The sequence below is a fragment of the Mobula hypostoma genome, chromosome 24 (genome assembly GCF_963921235.1).
Source record: "Mobula hypostoma chromosome 24, sMobHyp1.1, whole genome shotgun sequence".
Taxonomy (NCBI): Eukaryota; Metazoa; Chordata; class Chondrichthyes; order Myliobatiformes; family Myliobatidae; genus Mobula; species Mobula hypostoma.
The window spans coordinates 29,592,647-29,611,724 of record NC_086120.1 but is presented as its reverse complement, the minus strand read 5'-3'; the positions used below and the strand labels follow the sequence as shown (position 1 = coordinate 29,611,724).

Sequence of the window (19,078 nt, the reverse complement as noted above, 5' to 3'; positions counted from 1 at the left end):
ACTTTGAGACTTCTTTTTACTGGGCCCATGGTCTGTTCATCAAATTATGGTATTGCTTTGCACTGCTGTAACTACATGTTATAATTATGTGGTTCTGTCAGTGTTAGTCTTTGGTCTGTCCTGTTTTCTGTGATATCACTCCGGAGAAACATTGTATCATTTCTTAATGCATGAATGCATTTCTAAATGACAGTAAAAGAGGACTGAGTGTTCTCATGATCTAATCTAACCTTCAGCTTGAAGCCAGCATCATATCGCATTCGTTTTAATCTTTTGTACATGGTGGTCGCAAACTCAATACTGAGCACAGATACTGATCCCACCACCCCATGTTATGTTTTAACGAGATTACGGTGGGTGCTAAATGGTTTCACAGGGGTTATATTCCAGAGGATTCTTTACCATTGGGAACCTAATCCAAAACTTCCCTCCCTGATTTATTTATTAAGAATTTGCTTATAACACCCTTCAATGTGTAGGCCTGTTTTCTTAGCAGGTACTGGTTCACAAAATTTCCAGGTTCTGGATCCAGCAAAGCTGAGTACCGGCATATGAGATCTTGTGATCTTTTCTGGTTAAATCAAAAACCTCTACAAAAGGGGTTGGCTTATACAAAGATAACATGAAAAAGTCACTTTTTTAACCTTGAAAATGGGGGGGGGGGGGTCGGGTCGGCTTATACTCCAAATATACGATAATCCACAAACATATACTCAGTGGCCACTTTATAAGGTATAGGGGATACCTGATAAAGTGGCCACTAAGTGTATAAAGACAACAAAAACTCACACCAAGGCCACAGGGTATGAAAACAAAAGAGATAGCAAATGCAGAAATCAAGAACCAAAAAAAACTCAAATTACTCCTTAGGTCAAACATCATCTGTGGAAGCAAAAGATGGCCATCTCAAACTTCTAGCTGCATATCAATTTAAATCTCTTTCCCACTCCCACCGTGACCTGTCTGCCCTTGGCCTTTCTCCCCTTAACTAGGGAGAAGATATACACATTAGGAGAAAGCATCTCATATTTCACTTGGGTGCCTTTCAACTCTATAATATAATTGATGATTTGGGTTACCCACATTTACTCACTTCTCCGCCATTTTTTTGTCCATTTATTCATCCCTCTACACTCCTGGTTGCACCTATCCATGATCCTCTCCCATCTGGCTCCACCTATCACCCAACAGCCTTCATACTGCTATACATAAGCAATTTTTTTTTTAGATTTCTTCTCAGTCTGATGTAGTCTTGACAAGAAGCATCAAGTCATACCTTTTAAGAGATGCTTGGATAAATACACGAATGGGTTGGGATATGGAGGGCTGAGGTCAAGGTACAAGTCAATGGCACTAGACAGAATAATAGTTTCGTACATAACTAGATTGGCCAAAGGGTCCGTTTCTGTGGGGCAGTCCTCTATAACTCCACAGATACCGCATGACTCACTGAGTTCTTTCAACGCTCTGCTTTTTTGAAATGACTGTGTAGATAAGATTGTTTTATATCACAATTCTAAAAAGGGACAATGAATGTTCTATCTAACAATGGATCAAAACAATATATACGTACAGTGGCATGCAAAAGTTTGGGCATCCCTGGTCAAAATTTCTGTTACTGTGAATAGCTAAGCAAGTAGAGGATCTCCATAAGTCACAAAGTTAAAGATGAAACATTCTTTTCAACATTTTAAGCAAGATTAGTGTATTATTTTTGTTTTGTACAATTTTAGAGAGGAAAAAAAAGGAAAGGAGCACCATGCAAAAGTTTAGGCACCCCAAGAGACTTGAGCTCTCAGATAACTTTTTACCAAGGTCTCAGACCTTAATTAGCTTGTTAGGGCTATGGTTTGTTCACAGTCATTGTTAGAAAAGGCCAGGTGATGCAAATTTCAAAGCTTTATAAATACCCTGACTCCTCAAACCTTGTCCCAACAACCAGCAGCCATGGGCTCCTCTAAGCAGCTGGCTAGCACTCTGAAAATTAAAATAATTGATGCCTGCAAACTAGGAGAAGGCGATAAGATAGCAAAGCGTTTTCAGGCAGCCGGTTCCTCAGTTCGTAACCTAATTAAGAAATGGCAGTTAACAGGAACAGTGGAAGTCAAGTTGAGATCTGGAAGATCAAGAAAACTTTCCGAGAGAACTGCTCGTAGGATTGCTAGAAAGGCAAATCAAAATCCCCGTTTGACTGCAAAAAACCTTCAGGAAGATTTAGCAGACTCTGGAGTGGTGGGCACTGTTCTACTGTGTAGCGACACCTGCATAAATATGACCTTCATGGAAGAGTCAACAGAAGAAAACCTTTCTTGTGTCATCACCACAAAATTCAGCGTCAGAAGTCTGCAAAGTCTGATGCATTTTGGAAACAAGTCCTGTGGACTGATGAAGTTAAAATCGAACCTTTTTGGCCGCAATGAGCACGGGGTTGGATCGATCATGCTTTGGGCTTGTGTTGCAGCCGATGGCACAGGGAACATTTTACTGGTAGAGGGAAGAACGAATTCAATTAAATACCAGCAAATTCTGGAAGCAACCATCACACCATCTGGAAAAAGCTGAAGATGAAAAGAGGATGGCTTCTACAGAAGGATAATGACCCTAAACACACCTCAAAATCCACAATGGACTACCTCAAGAGGCACAAGCTGAAGGTTTTGCCATAGCCCTCACAATCCCCCGACCGAAACATCATCGAAAATCTGTGGATAGACCTCAAAAGAGCAGTGTATGCAAGACTGCCCAGAATCTCACAGAACTAGAAGCCTTTTGCAAGGAAGAATGGGCAAAAATCCTCCAAACAAGAATTGAAAGACTCTTAGCTGGCTACAGAAAGCGTTTACAAGCTGTGATATTTGCCAAAGTGAGTGTTACTAAGTACTGACCATGCAGGGTGCCCAAACTTTTGCTTCGGGCCCTTCTCCTTTTTTGTTATTTTGAAACTGTAAAAAATGGAAAACGTAATCTTGCTTAAAATATTAAAGAAATGTATCATCTTTAACTTTATGCCTTTTGGAAATCAGGTCATCTTTTATTCGCTTAGCTATACACAGTAACAGAAATTTTGACCAGGGGTGACCAAACTCTTGCATGCCACTGTATACACACACCACAGAATTAAATCCATAGGTCTGTAGATTCATGATCTTAAACTTGAAATTGTGGGCTCACTAAATGTATAAATACAGTTTCATTTGTTATTAATAGGGATAAATTCCAATTCAGGATGAACTCACCGAGTTCATCCTGTGTAAACTCCAGGAACGTGGTATTCTCATTCAGGTTCTTGCTGAAGTCTATGCATAAAGTACTGATTTTCTTCTTGATAGCTTTGATCTCCTGAAGCACAAAATAAATTACATTAAGTCCTTTCACTCGCAATTCCCAATACTTTAGGGACATTGTACATTCCTGAATAAAGTATTTAAATACAACATTTGATAGTACAGGAAGATCTAGTGGCCTAATAAAAGCAGCCATTGATAAAGATGAATTTCCTGGAGACCTAGCAGAAAAATCCAAGTAATGTGATACTGATATAACAGCCTCTCTGTAATGTTTCACTGCTAAGGTAATGGTTTCTCTCTAACAGCAATGTTCGGGTTATGACTAGAGGTAACAAATGTATGTTAGCCAATGAGAGGCAGGTTGTGTTTTCTTGTGGGTCTGGGACCAAGGATTTCATGGTCTTTTGCCGGGGAGAGACGAGGAGAGAAGACGTGAATGGAGAGAGTTGGTAGACCACCGGACGGAGTGGACTTGGAGTGAGGGTCTGAGGGTTGGCTATGCTTGGAGGAGGTCGACAGGGAACCAGTGGACTGAACCGTGAGCTCCACCGTTGACTGTTTCATCAGAACTGGCCTTTTTCTTTTTTTTGTTTCTTTACTAACCACCTAGTCAAATTAAGAATTATAAAGCTGATTCGTTTAATTGCATTAAACTTTGTTATTTTGTGGTACTGATTTGTAACAGGGGACTCATTGCGCAGCATTCACCCAAACAAGATTTCTTAAATTTGGCCGGGCCGAGGGCTGTCTGCCCCTGGATTATGCTGCTAGCTGAACCAAGAGTTACACTGACAAAGGAACCAGAAGTTCCAATATGCCATTTCTCTTCAATGTTCAGTTAAATATTAACTGGTGTACCAGTTACTTCAAATTACTTGGGTTAATGTTACATAATATTTCTGTGAATGACTACTCATCGGGATCATCAAGATTTTCAATTTAAATACAGAGATTCTGCAAATGCTGGAAATCCAGATCAACACACAAAATGCTGGAGAATCTCAGCAGGGCAGGCAGCATCTATGGAGGGGTTGACGCATCCGGCTCAGATCCTTCATCAGGAGTATCTTAATGAAAATCTTCATCAGATTTTAATTTAGTTTCTTGCCTGGAAAACACAGGAGCTGTGGTCAGCTTTATAATCAGCTCCCAAAAGCATTGCAGGAGCCTGACGTATATATTAAATTAAGGAAACTCCAAGAATGGCACACAGTTCATATGTGCTGGGTAGTGACACATTTTTAACTTTTACCCAAGGCCCCCCCAAAACGACTACCAAAAGGGCAGGTTATTCCCGCTTATATTAATATTAATCCTGCATTTACTAGCATTCTCATTTTGATTAAATATCTATAAATGCCACAATTTTACTGCTATTCACCTCTTGCTTCTCTTTACACAAATGGAGTCCATTTCTTTTTCCTAATTTCAACAGTCTTTCCATGTAGCGCCTAGCTTCTGGCCGTAGATCTTCAGCTTGACATTTATCCTGAGGGAGAAAAGAAACCTCCAGAGTGACTAGAAACAAAGAATCATCTTAAATGAATTTACGTTACTATATAAAGGAATCTAGAAAATATCTTCATACAGACAAAAAGCATCTTTTACATGAGCATAATTTTTACTGATTTGTCAGCTGGAACAGTGACAATTAGGATCCTTTATTCCAAAGATGGAACACTTTACTTCAGAGATGACTGCAGGATATAACATTTAACATCACATTTTCCAACAAATCCTGTTTACCTAATAAGTGAAGCCAATGTTAATTATGTTATTACACCAACAAATATTTACACAATATTTTGGGAAAGATATGCAGACTGAGGGTGGCACATATATGGAATGAGCTGCCAAAAGAAGTAGTTGAGGCAGGACCAATAAAAATATATAAAAGGCATTTAGACAAGTATGTGGAAAGCAAGGAAATTGGACTAGTTCAGATGGGCATCTTGGTTGTCATGATCAAATTGGGCTGAAGAGCCCTTTTCTGTGCTGTACAACTCTATGACTGCAAGTGCAAATGAAATAAAGGTCACAGACCAGTTAACCTACTTTGATCCTACTGAATAATGGGGAAATCAAGACATCCACAGAAACACTGATTTTAGTATTCACATTCATCTTTTCAGCTCAATATGAGAAATTTAATATCATTGTTGAATGATGCTTCTAAAAGTGCAACATTTCCTCAAATACAGCAATAAGATGCCAGCTTAGATTGTGCTTTGTAATCCTGGATGTCAGTATAACCCATGACCCCACAATGTAGAAGCAAACAGGTATAAAGTAATTATGTTAGAGTAGACAAGTACTCTATCTGAAGTGCATCAGCAAGTCCGCGCAGAGCTCTGAAGAATATCGGAAAAGTTGGATGTTCATGGTTTTAGAAAAAAAAGCTATTATGGTGTCTAAAATGGGAACACTTAAACCCGAGTCAGTACCGATGTTCAAAACAAAGTAAAAATTCTCACCACCCGAACCAAAACAGACTGGTTCATGCTAAACAAAAGGAGGTGTTTTCACTGTTGTCTTCAGTTCTGTACCTATCTGATATCCCAGCAAGCTATTCATTTATGAAAAACTACTCAAAAAATATTGTTGTAAATTACTAGGGCCATCATGAGCCGTGTCCCTTTGTTCTCATCAGCTGCAGCATTGCTTAGCCCATTGAGCTGGAATCAACTGAAGAAATACAAAAGTATACAGGTGTCCCCACATTTCGAACGTTCGCTTTACAAAACCTCACTGTTACGAAAAGACCTACATTAGTTACCTGTTTTCGCTAACAGAAGGTGTCTTCACTGTTACGAAAAAAGGCAGCGCGCGCCCCGAGCAGCCAAGCTCCTCCCCCGGAACTGCATTCTCACCGGCATTGCTTAAACACGTGCCTGTGAGCATCTGTGCATTATGTCGATTTATTTTGAGCATCTGTTAGCAAGATGAGTTCTAAGGTATTGGAAAAGCCTAAAAGAGCTCGTAAGGGTGTTACACAGCGTAAAACTAGACATAATTAAGCATTTCGATCCTGATGAACAAAGTAAGGACAAAGTTTGGCTTGTGGAAGTTGACAAAGATGATGTTGAAGAGGTTTCGGCATCCCATGACCAAGAACTGATAGATGAAGAGCTGATGCAATTGGAAGAGGAAAGGATAACAATTGAAACCGAATGTAGTAGCGAACGGACCGAAAGTGAAGTCGTCCAGGAACTGAACGTGAAGCAACAGCATGAGATTTTCACTGCAATGATTGCAGAAAAGTATGACTTTAATTTTGAAAGGGTACGTAGGTTTAGGGCATATTTGTAGGATGGTTTGAGTGCTTACAAAGAACTGTATGATTGAAAAATGTGCGAGGCTAAGCAGTCAAGCATACTGTCATTTTTCAAGCCTTCTACATCAGCCACAGCAGACGATGAACCTCGACCTTCGACATCGAGGCAGGAAGACATAGAAGATGACCTGCCTGCCCTGATGGAAACAGACGACAATGAGATGACATCCCAGTGTCCCACCACACCAACATCCGAGCTGCGGACCGATATAGGGCTGCGAAGAATGTAGTGGTGCAGCAGTAGCCGGGACGCACCCAGCACATCTTTAAGAAAAAAGCCAAAATAAACAAGCTAATTAATTAGCTTGTTGGAAGGGTCTCGGCCCAAAACGTCAACTGTACCTCTTCCTAGAGATGATGTCCGGCCTGCTGCATTCACCAGAAACTTTTATGTGTGTTGCTTGAAATTCCAGCATCTGCAGATTTCCTCGTGCTTGAGCTTGTTTATTTCGGCTTTTTTCTTAACAAAGTGCTGGGTGCATTCCAACTACCGCTGCACCACTGCATGTTTCACAGCAATGTATCAGTCCGCGGCCTGGAGGTTGGGGGCCACTGCACCACCCCAACCTCTGACGACTCAGCCTAACACACCATCATCAGTGTGCTCGGCGCTGTCTTCCTGATTCCAGTAAGTGATACTACACTGTACATACATTATTTCTACTTTATATAGGCTGTGTATTTTTATGTGTTATTTGGTATGATTTGGCAGCTTCATAGCTTAAAGGTTAATGGAAAGAGTGTTTCTGCCGAGCGCTTGCGTGAGATTTTCGCTACGGTGGGCAGTTCGGCAATGATTGTAGAAAAGTATTTCTACTTTATATAGGCTGTGTACTCATCATATCATTCCTGCTTTTACTATGTTACTGTTATTTTAGGTTCTATGTGTTATTTGGCATGATTGGCAGGTTATTTTTTGGGTCTGCGAACGCTCACGAATTTTACCCATATAAATAAATGGTAATTGCTTCTTCACTTTACAACATTCTGGCTTACGAACCATTTCATAAGAACGCTCTACCTTCGAATGGCGGGGAAAACCTGTAATGCTCTGATAATACTTTTGAAACTAATATTCCTAGAACTATCAAAAAAGGAATCTTGCAAAATAAAAGTGGCCTAAAATTTTCTTCAGCACCCCCACACTTTACTCAACCAGCTTCATTTCTCACCTGAAGAGCAACAATTCTCTGGTAAACATCTTCTCTCATGCTCATCTCCACATCAAATTCAGATAACCGTTTATCTGCCTCAGTGCTCGCAGCCCGAACTTCTTTGCAAGGAGAAACATGTTGTGGGAAGTCAAGAATATTCCGCTGAACTGAAATAGCAAAAAATATCTCAGTATTAGATCCAAAGCATTCAACAAAGCAATCTTCCATTACACGAGAGATATTAAGAGAAAAATCTAGTACAAAGCACATTTCACTGGGAAGGGCATTCTTACTGCTCTTAACTTCCATACTGTGTTACTTCAGTTTGTCATTTCAAGATAAGCATTCACCATGGAATGAAAGGATATGGGCTTACTGACAGAAAGGAATTCTTAGAACATAAACAGATAGCTTCCTCACATGAGCTCAAGCATACACTTTCCAACTTTATTTACTCTATAGCAACTAGGACAGAAATTCCAAGAAATAATCTGCACATACCCATCTTGCCACTGCCTTGATAGAGTTCTTCTTGTCCTTATCCACCAGCCCATCAGCCTCCGCATCCAACACATCATCTTCTGCAATTTCCATAATCTCCAAAGGGATCCCACCACTAAAACACACCTTTGCCTCCCACCCCCTTCCTGCTTTCCGTAGGGATCACTTCCTCCACAATTCCGTTATCCATCCGACCCTCCCCACTAATCTTCCTCCCAGCACTTATCCCTGCAAGCAACCCAAGTGGTACACCTGGCCAGACACCTCCTCCCTCACATCCATTCAAGGCCCCAAAGAATCCTTCCAAATGAGGAACACTTCACCTGTGAACCTGCTGGGGTCATCTATTATGTCCAGTGCTCCCACTGCAGCTTCCTCTACATAGCTGAGACCCGTCATAAACTGGGGGACCCCTTCATCTAGCACTGCCGCTCTCTCCACCACAAGTTGAACTTCGATGGCTAAACATTTAAATTCTAATTCCCTTTCCCCTTTTGAAATGTCAGTCCATGGCCTCCTCTTGTGCCAAGATAAGGCCACGCTCAGGGTGGAGGAGCAATATCTTACATTTCTTCTGGATAGTCTCCAACCTGATAGCATGAATATCAATTTCTCTTTCCAGTAGGAAAAAATCTTTATCCTCGTCCTCTATTCCCCACTCTAACCCTTTACTTCTTCTTAGCTGCCCATCACTTCCCCCTGGGTCCTTTTCTCCTTCCCTTTCTACTTTGGTCAACTCTCCTGTCCAATTAGATTCCTTCTTCTCCAGACCTTGACCATTCCCACCACCTGGCTTCACCAATCACCTTCCAGCTAGCTTCCTTCCCCTTCCCCCACCTTTTCCCCCTGGTGTCTTCCTCCTTCCTTCTCAGTCCCGAAGAAGGTTCTTGGCCCAAAATGTCACTGTGTATTCATTTCCACAGATACTGGCTGACTTGCCCAGTTCCTCCAGAATTGTGTGTGTTGTTTTGGATTTCCAGCATCTGCATATTTCTTCGTGTTTATCATTACAGTGTATTTTTGTTTTCAATGCTTTGAAATTGATGATAAAGTTGATGTTTCTGGCTGATCCACTGTATTGCCCATTTTGAGGAGTAGGCATCATGAACATTTATTGTCATTCTCTAATTACCTGTAGGAAACCAAAGCACCCAGGAGAATGAATTCCACGCATTCACAGAGAACTGGCAAACTCCACACAGATCAGTATCGAACCTGGGTCACTTGAGCCACAAGACACTGAACTACCCACAGCAGCAACATGCCACTCGAGGGCTAACACTTATGTAATGCAAGTGTTATTTACCATTTACCACCCCATGCTTGAATATTGTCTGGGTATTGCTGCATACAAGCTTGGACTCCTTCATTAAATGAGGATCATTAGAAATCATCATTTCCATTGGAAAATCTATGTTATAAATTGTTGAAACTTTACTTAATGAAAACTCATTCATAATGTACACAGCATATTCAGGTGAGTGCAGGCGATTAGGTAACTTTCATGTGATTTCTTGGTTACACTATATAACATGAAAACTAACATAACCTCAGACCTATTTGTCCAACAAAGCCATGGAGAGACAGAGGTAAAATCTCCTATCAGCAGTGATCTCTACACAAAATAATAGAATGTCTGGTCTATTGCTTACAAAGGTATTTCCACAAAATGAACCATTTGAAACAATGCTTTCTAGATACAACAATCAATTTGATGGGATCACCACTGAATTTTCTTTATGCTATTTACAGTACAAATGAAAAGTGTGACACTTCTCCCTATTCAGTATAAATAATTGTATTTTAGGTACTAATAATAGAGTTTGCTCATGCACAATGTGTATGCATTAGTTTGCAATAGAATATTATGGATACAAGTTGAAATAAAGGGCATCTATTGCAATGAACCGGCACCTGTGACACTGAATGAAATATTGATTTGTTCAAGCAGCACCAGTGGTCAAAGGTTGAATATTCAGCAGGCAGATTTTCCCTTTCATCACGGTAACATCTGCTGACAATTTGACTCCATGCATACTGGCTAGATTATGGTCCTCAGGCTTAGCTACAAGTCGCCAGCATAAACTGAATACTGAACTGACAAATGAGGCACAGGTAACAGTGAATTCAGTACACACGTAATCAATATAGCATCCCAACACTGCTGTTTCTAAACTATTCCCTAAACAGCTTGCTGTACTGCTATTTACATCTCTGCATGCAAACAAGCCCAACAGATCATGATTTAAAGTCAGAAGTGACGTTTCAGATGATCTTCTGGTTAAAAATGTAGACTAATTCAATTCTGCAAGCAGCATACAAGATAGCACAAATGAAAAGAAACTACAGCACAATAAATACAATTTCATCCAGTATACAGAAGTTATATGTCAGGATTTATTAACTTCCTATCCAGATTTTAGTCTTTTCTATCTGTGACATTACAGTAGAGTAGACAAGGAAAATTTGCTTCCTATTGATACAAATTGCTGGTGACCTCATATTTAAAATAATTGGTTAAAAACAAATCCAAAAGGTAGACACTGGATTCAGAGGTAGCTTTCAGTACTATATTGTTATGATCTGGAATTCAATACCTGAAAGGATAATGAAAACATATTCAATAGTAACTTACAAAGGATTTTGCATCCATCTGTAAACAAAAAGGAAATGGGAAAAGCAGGTGATTGGGAGTATATTGAAAAGCTATATCAAAGAGTTGGTACCAATATAAACTGGTTCCTTCTGTGCTGTGTGACTCAGTGAAATGCAAGACACCATCAAGCGTTGAAGTGAAGTCAGCTAATTCAACAGGAGAGCTTTCTTTTTCTTTAACAGTGCAATCTGATATCATTTTATGAGGCATGTCACTCACAGCTGACACAATGGATAATACTCCTTTTGCTTTTGTTTCTTTTCCAAACGGAGATTTTTTAAAACTTGCAGATAAAACAACCAAATTAACAATGCTTTCCTAACTTTAAACCAATTTCTGAATCCAGCCTAATTGACTTTTAATTCCAAAATGAATTCTGAGATGCTTCTACTGATGGGCATACTTTCATGCTCATATGTAGTTTTGATCCAACAAACTCAATGAATTAGGTTTGGATTTAAGAATTTAAGTTTGGATAGGTACATGGATGAGGGAGGTATGGGGGGGCTATGGTCTGGGTGCAGATAGAACTAGGCAGTAAAACAGGTTGGCATTGACTAAATGGGCTAAAGGGCCTGTTTCTGTTCTGTAGTGCTTGATGAAATCCAAGCTATCAGCATAATATTTAAGTTTATAATTTGCAGGCAGGTCTTTCGGTCTGTTTGTATTGACTCTTCAACTAGACAAAAATAATCCAGTTAGTCAGCTCTCTCTCTCTCACCCCACAGCTGTCTTCCTCAATTTCAACTATTAACAGCCTTGAAGGATGGCATTCTGCCCATCAACTCTAAATAGCACTTTGCAGAACCTTCTCTGAGAAAGTTATGCAGTTACATAGTATATGTGGACTTAGGTATTCTCAAACTCCATTTGCAACCTGGTAATTTTATTTTTGAAATGCAATCATTGTTGTGAGTAGGCAAAAACACTTTCACACACAGCAATATGACAAGAAATAGATATTGGCCATTTGTGGTTGCTCTCATGAAAATCAAACTTCAGGAAACAAGCTTCTGGAGATTAGCATCAGGAGACAGTGTTTTGAGTTGATACCTTGCATCAAGAATGAATTAAAGCACTTGAAGTCTCTTGGATTTCCATAATACTTAAAGACTTTTTCAACCTTGGATAAAAGGATTAATACTTGATACCAAACAAGAGGCCAGCAATTTCCCACTCTCCTTATTTACATGCCGTCCTGCAACCTACTCTCACCTGTTAGTAAATTACAGGCACCAATTAACCCACCAGGAGAAATGCCCAGTCATGGGAAAAATGTACAAATTCCACACAGACAACCATGGATTCAGTTTAGGAATTAATCTGGGACTCAAGCTGTGAGGCAACTAAACTAAATAATTACGGTGAGCAACTCACCTATCTTCAAAACACGTAAGGACCGCCAAGGGCTGGCTAATCCAATAGAACACAACTGAGCCCAGATTTTGCACTCAACTCTCCGGAGTGGCGGTTCTATCACTAGGCCACATCTGCCAGTTCCACTAATTCCATAACGTTCTGATGTTTCCTTTCCAGTCTGCATTCAACTTCTTTCAGAATACTATCACTGTACACTTAAACCAAGCCAGCAGGTCCAAGATCACCGCGAGAGTTGTGCAATTATTAAAATATGCAACACCCGCTTAATAAACAGAAGCTGATAAGTGCAGGTTTACTCGTCAAGGCACCTGGTGATGTTTTGATTCCAGTGATGTTGCTGCTAAATTAAAATGAATGAGTCAACTCATTAAATCTCAGGGTGTTACAATTCCCGAAACATTGCACCCCCCCTCCCCTCACCTGTGTATTCCACTTCAATGTCGGCCAGTTCCTTCAGCGTATTCTCGTAGGTCACCTCGGCCAGGTCGACCAAGCCAACGCGATTGTACACCTGTCTCGTCCTGCACATTATGGCCTGGGCCTCCTCCTCGATTTGCTCTTTACTCAGATTCCAGCGTAGACGGTTCGGGCCTGCGGGCTCTCCTGTCCCGCTGATTAGCATTTTGCCGACGGGAGACATGCCGATCTTATATTTTATTTAAATACAATATCAATATATATTGTTACCACGATGGAATTCCAATTACGTCCAGCACCAATACTTCACACTCAAATCACCAACACGCCGGTGCAATTCAAACGTGGACTCTCTCCAACCGACAATGCCAAGTCCCTCCTCTACCTCAGCCTCATTGGTTACTTCTCTCCTACGCAGCGACGTCAATCATGCCTGAACTGATTGACAGAAGTCTGCCACGGTCATCAGACAGAATTGCGACCGCATTTCTACCCCGAGCAAACGACCATTCAGCCCCTCCAAACGCTTCAGACCGAGACCCTACAAAGTTCATCTATTAGTAGAGTAAATACAATCTCGATATTCGTTTCCTTACAGGAGGCCATAAAACACAGAAGCCCAATTGAACACCTTAAAAATGCATTTAAACACCCAGTGTGCAAAAAACAAATAATCGTGCTAACAATTAAAAAGTAAGCAAATAACATTCAGAACTAAAGTTATTAAAGTGAAGGGTCTCGGCCCAAAATGGCGACTGTACTCTTTTCCATAGATGCTGCCTGGCCCACTGAGTTCCTCCAGCATTTTGTATATTTCAGGAAAGTGAGTTCACAACCATGAAGCTGGTCAACACTGCAACCCATTAGTTGCAGACCACAGCCTCAGTTCATGTCCTGTGCGTTGTACAAGATAGCCAGCATCTGCAGAATCTTTTGTATTTATAATCTTATTTCGATTTATCCAACATAAACATTTGCGACTTTCCACCAACTTCATAAAATGCTTCATAATTTCATGCCAGAAGAGCTTTGCAAAAAATTTAGACTTGAGCAAGACTTCCTAACCACCAGAAATAGTGTCTCTTATTTCCACACTATCAATTCCCAATAATACCTTGAGCTATTCCATAAAATGGCTCTTACAAACTTCTAAATTTGCAGAGATTACCATCATGGTTTGTGCAATTAAAAATCAAAATCTGCAGATGCTTTAAATCTGAAATAAAATAGTAAATGCTTGAGATGCTCAGCATCTATGAACAGAGAAAGTAAACAATTCAGCTCATGGTTATACAGCAAGTAACCAGGTCCTTCAGCTCAGCTTGTCTGTGCCAAGAATCCCATTTAAGGCAGTCCTTTTAGACCCATCTCTCTCAAAAACTTTCCTATTCAGTACCTGTCCAAGTGCCTTTTAAAGGACGTTAATGTGCCTTTCTCAACTACTTCCCCTGCCAGTTCATTCCATTATACAGACCACATTCTGAATGAAATAGTTGCTCCTCAATCAACGATCTTTCATTTGAAATGGAAAAACTCTTGGTAGCATTCTGCCGAAGGGTCTCAGCCAAAAACTTCGACAGTACTCTTATCCATAGATGCTGCCTGGCCTGCTGAGTGCCTCCAGCGTTCTGTGTGTGTGCGTTGCTTGCATCTGCAGATTGTTTCTTGTTTGTTGAGGTGCTGGTCATAGGTCTTGTTTGGAGGAGGTCAAAAACAGAATTCAGAGGGGACATAGGATGAGAATTGAAGTGACAGAATTGAAGTGAAGACCAAGCTTCTGTGTGTGCACTTATGTAGGTATTCTGCAAATAGTCACCCAAACTGTGGTTGGATTCCCTGTTGTACAGCAAGCCAGTTCGGTGCTGGTCACGCTTTACTAAATTGGATGCATTGCAAATGAATTGCTACCTATCCCAGAGGAATTGTTTGGGTCTCCAGAAGATAAAAGGAAAAGGGCAGACATTGCACATCCTGTTTTGTACAGGCAGCTATAGTGAAAAAGGAAATGATTGTTGGTTAAGTGGAAGAGAATTAATGAAGACTAGATGGGGAGTCTCTTCACAGCTCTTCGTTGGAAGGAGGGAAAGATGGGACTTTTTGAGCATGATAGAAATTATGAAGGAAAAATCCATTGAATATGAACATTGGTGGAGCAGAAGGCAAGGACAAAGAGAACCCTACCTTTCCCATAGGTGGGAGGAAAGGGGATGAGAACAGAACTATGGGAAATGGAGCAGGGAGCCAAGTACAAATGCATCATTCTCTCTCCTGAAAGGACGCTAGGTCATAGTCTATTTTCTTGTCAGAACAGTTCAACATTTTGTAGTATCAACTCATTTTTGTTCACTCTGCAGATTTTTGTGTAGGGTTCACTTGAAGAGGCTGGTTAGATGTGATGGCATATTACTTTAAGTTCTGGAACTTCGCTCTTTGCGTTCAGTGTTTGGAGTACAATAAATGAGTTATAGTTTTTCTTAAACATAAAATGCCTCGTTGTTTTATTTGTGAAAACCTACATTAGCATCCTCTTATATTGCAAATTTCCAACATGTACTATGTTCTGAATGTGTCTCTTTGAGAACTGTTTGTTTTTCCCCTATTCTTTCTCATATATAATTTGAAAATCAAAAACTGCATCTGCTGGAAATCTGAAGTAAAATCAGAAAGTGCTGAAAATACTTATCAATCAGACAGCACTTGTGGGAAGAGAAATACAGTTAACATTTCAGGTCAAAGACATTTTATCACAGAATAAATAACTCTTAAGTAATTGCTGAAAGTGCATTAAAATGCTTCTTTGTGGAAAAGAGAAACTGGAAAAAATGTTACTAAACATGATCCGAAACACTGATAGAAAAAAGCTATTTCCTCTACGGGGGTGATTGATGAGTTCGTGGCCTAAGGTAGAAGGAGTCAATTTTAGAAAACCTAGCACATTTATTTTTCAATTTAGTCCTCTCCTACATGTACACACTTAATTCATCAGTCGTGGAGCATATGGATCTCTTCTTTGTAGAAGTGGTCCACAGCAGGGGTGATAAGTTTGTGGCCTAAGGTAGAAGGAGATGAGTTATACAGCTCTCGTTACATGCACGTGCAGTTCAACTCTTTGAGTGAATATGCAGAAAGTTTGAAGTTTCTCCTCATCTCCTTCTACTTTAGGCCACAAACTTATCAATCACCCCTGCCGTGGACCACTTTCTGGAGGTCCAAGATGCTGACATCTACAAAGAAGGGATCCGGATGGTCCACGACTGCAGGACTAAATGTGTAAATGTTGGAAAAATAAATGTGCTAGGTTTTTTAAAATTGACTCCTTCTACCGTAGGCCGCGAACTTATCAATCACCCCTCGTATGATTGATTCAGTAACTAGAAGCTACAAATTAAAATTTGCAAAGGAGATGAGTAAGAACTTTATATGTTGTACTTGGTGCCATCAGGAACACTTAAACAGATCAAGGAAACTAATTACAATAATAAGAAGAAATTTGACAGCTATGTAAGGATTAGGAATTCAGAGGGCTATGAACATCTGCTCTCAGGACGAGGCTTTTCATTCTAGGACGAGAGAGATGTCTTCCTTTTTTAAAGAAAGGGGCTTCCCTTCCTCCACTGTCAACTCTGCTCTTAAACGCATCTCCCCCATTTCACGTACATCTGCTCTCACTCCATCCTCCCACCACCCCACTAGGAATAGGGTTCCCCTGGTCCTCACCTACCACCCCACCAGCCTCCGGGTCCAACATATTATTCTCCGTAACTTCCGCCACCTCCAACGGGATCCCACCACTAAGCACATCTTTCCCTCCCCACCTCTCTCTGCATTCTGCAGGGATCGCTCCCTACCCAACTCCCTTGTTCATTCGTCCCCCTCATCCCTCCCCACTGATCTCCCTCCTGGCACTTATCCGTGTAAGCGGAACAAGTGCTACACATGCCCTTACACTTCCTCCCTTACCACCATTCAGGGCCCCAAACAGTCCTTCCAGGTGAGGCATCACTTCACCTGTGAGTAGACTGGGGTGATATACTGCGTCCGGTGCTCCCGATGTGGCCTTTTATATATTGGCGAGACCCGACGCAGACTGGGAGACCGCTTTGCTGAACATCTACGCTCTGTCCGCCAGAGAAAGCAGGATCTCCCAGTGGCCACACATTTTAATTCCACCTCCCATTCCCATTCTGACATGTCTATCCATGGCCTCCTCTACTGTAAAGATGAAGCCACACTCAGGTTGGAGGAACAACACCTTATATTCTGTCTGGGTAGCCTCCAACCTGATGGCATGAACATCAACTTCTCTAACTTCCGCTAAGGCCCCAACTCCCCCTCGTACCCCATCTGTTACTCATTTTTATGCACACATTCTTTCTCTCACTCTCCTTTTTCTCCCTCTGTCCCTCTGAATATACCTCTTGCCCATCCTCTGGGTCAACCCCCCCCCTTGTCTTTCTTCCCGGACCTCCTGTCCCATGATCCTCTCGTATCCCCTTTTGCCTATCACCTGTCCAGCTCTCGGCTCTATCCCTCCCCCTCCTGTCTTCTCCTATCATTTTGGATCTCCCCCTCCCCCTCCAACTTTCAAATCCCTTACTCACTCTTCCTTCAGTTAGTCCTGACGAAGGGTCTCGGCCTGAAACGTTGACTTCACCTCTTCCTACAGATGCTGCTTGGCCTGCTGCGTTCACCAGCAACTTTGATGTATGTTGCTTGAATTTCCAGCATCTGCAGAATTCCTGTTGTTGGCTATGAACTATAGATAGGTATGTATGACTGAATATGACTGTTTCCTCAATGAGCCTGCCATAAGCACAATGGAGCAAATGAATTCCATCTCTGCTGCATTTCTTTCATTAAAAAAGCAGGTATTTTCTTTTCGAAGATGCAAAATAATATGTAAAATGATGACAAATTTAAGAACTTTCCAAAATCCAACTTTGCTTCTTCCTAAATACATCTAAGTAGCTACCATGGGGTTTAGAATACATAAAGTCCAACTGTTTTTCAATAATGTCAGAACAGAGGGATTAAACCCAATTGGAAGGATTGAGCAGGATGTGGTGATTTACCTCTAGCAGAGAGAAGGCTGATGGTTGATTAAGAGATTTTCCACAATAAAGAAACGGTTGACACAGTAGGCAGAACATGTCAGACAGTCACCAGAAAATTCAGGAGAAACTCTCTTTATCTTGAGAGAATAAATGATTAATATACATAATAGGAGACCATTCAGTTGACTGAAAATAGTGTTTTTATTTTAATTCATTCATGGGCTGTTGATGTTGCTAATCATGTGAGCATTTATTATTATCTGTCCCTGACTGCCCATGAACTGAGGAGAAAGTTAAGGTTCAACCACATCAGTTGTCCGTGGGCACATTCAACCCAAACAAGGGTAGTGGATTTCTTTCCCTGAAAGACATCATCTTAATCCTACTTTCCTGCACTGAACCCATATCCATGCAGTTTACATTCTTCAAGGACATTTGGTCTCTCTGATTCTATCACTGTTTCAATCCATGAGGAAAAGACACTGGGGCCAGAAGAAGCAGGATCTCCCAGTGGCCACCCATTTTAATTCCACTTCCTACACTGATATGTCAATTCATGGCCTCTTCTGCTGTTGCAATGAGGCCATACTCAGGTTGAACATCATCTTGTATTCCATTTGGATAGCCTCTAACTTGATAGCATGATCACAGATTTCTTGAATTTCCGGTAATACTTCCCTCCCCTTAACCATTCCCCAACCCCCCCTTTCACTCTCTCACCTTATCTCCTTGTCTGCCCATTGTCTCCCTCTGGAGCTCCTCCCCCTTCCCCCCCCCATGGCCTTCTGTCCTCTCCTTTCAGATTCCCCCTTCTCCAGCCCTGTATGTCTCACGAATCAATTTCGCAGCTTTTTACTTCACCCCACCCCTTCCTAGTTTCACCTATTACCTTGTGTTTCTCCCTACCCTCCCCTTTAAATCTATTCATCTTTTTTTTTTCTCCAGTCCCGCTGAAGGGTCTCAGCCTGAAACATTGATTGTACTCTTTTCCACAGATGCTGCCTGGCCTGCTGAATCCCTCTAGCACTGCATTTTGTGTGTGTGGCTTGGATTTCCAGTATCTGCAGATTTTCTCATTTGTGTCTAGATAGGGTGAAATCTTATATTTTTTTCTCTATTAATTTAAACCTATATTCATTTCTATTCCTTTGAAATATTAACTTCTCATGACTTAACATACCTTATAATTCTCCTTCTGACATCATCTATTCCAAAGGAAATTTCCACAATCTATTTAGTCACTAGCTATTTTCCCCAGACTTTGTTACATTCTTGCAAGTCTCCTTGACATTTTT

General features: G+C 41.0%; 1 protein-coding gene across 1 annotated transcript in view; it reads right to left on the bottom strand.

The window, feature by feature from the left end:
- The window catches only part of LOC134337282 (thimet oligopeptidase-like), a 38,454-nt gene extending 25,340 nt beyond the window's left edge, over positions 1-13,114 (bottom strand). Inside the window, exons 1-4 of the mRNA XM_063032152.1 lie at positions 12,733-13,114; positions 7,794-7,942; positions 4,669-4,776; positions 3,237-3,339 (exon numbers count right to left, since the gene is read on the bottom strand). Coding sequence (XP_062888222.1) covers positions 3,237-3,339; positions 4,669-4,776; positions 7,794-7,942; positions 12,733-12,952 — 580 coding nt within the window. The 5' untranslated portion in view covers positions 12,953-13,114. The remainder of the gene's footprint in view (positions 1-3,236; positions 3,340-4,668; positions 4,777-7,793; positions 7,943-12,732) is intronic.
- Between the last annotated feature and the right edge of the window lie 5,964 nt (positions 13,115-19,078).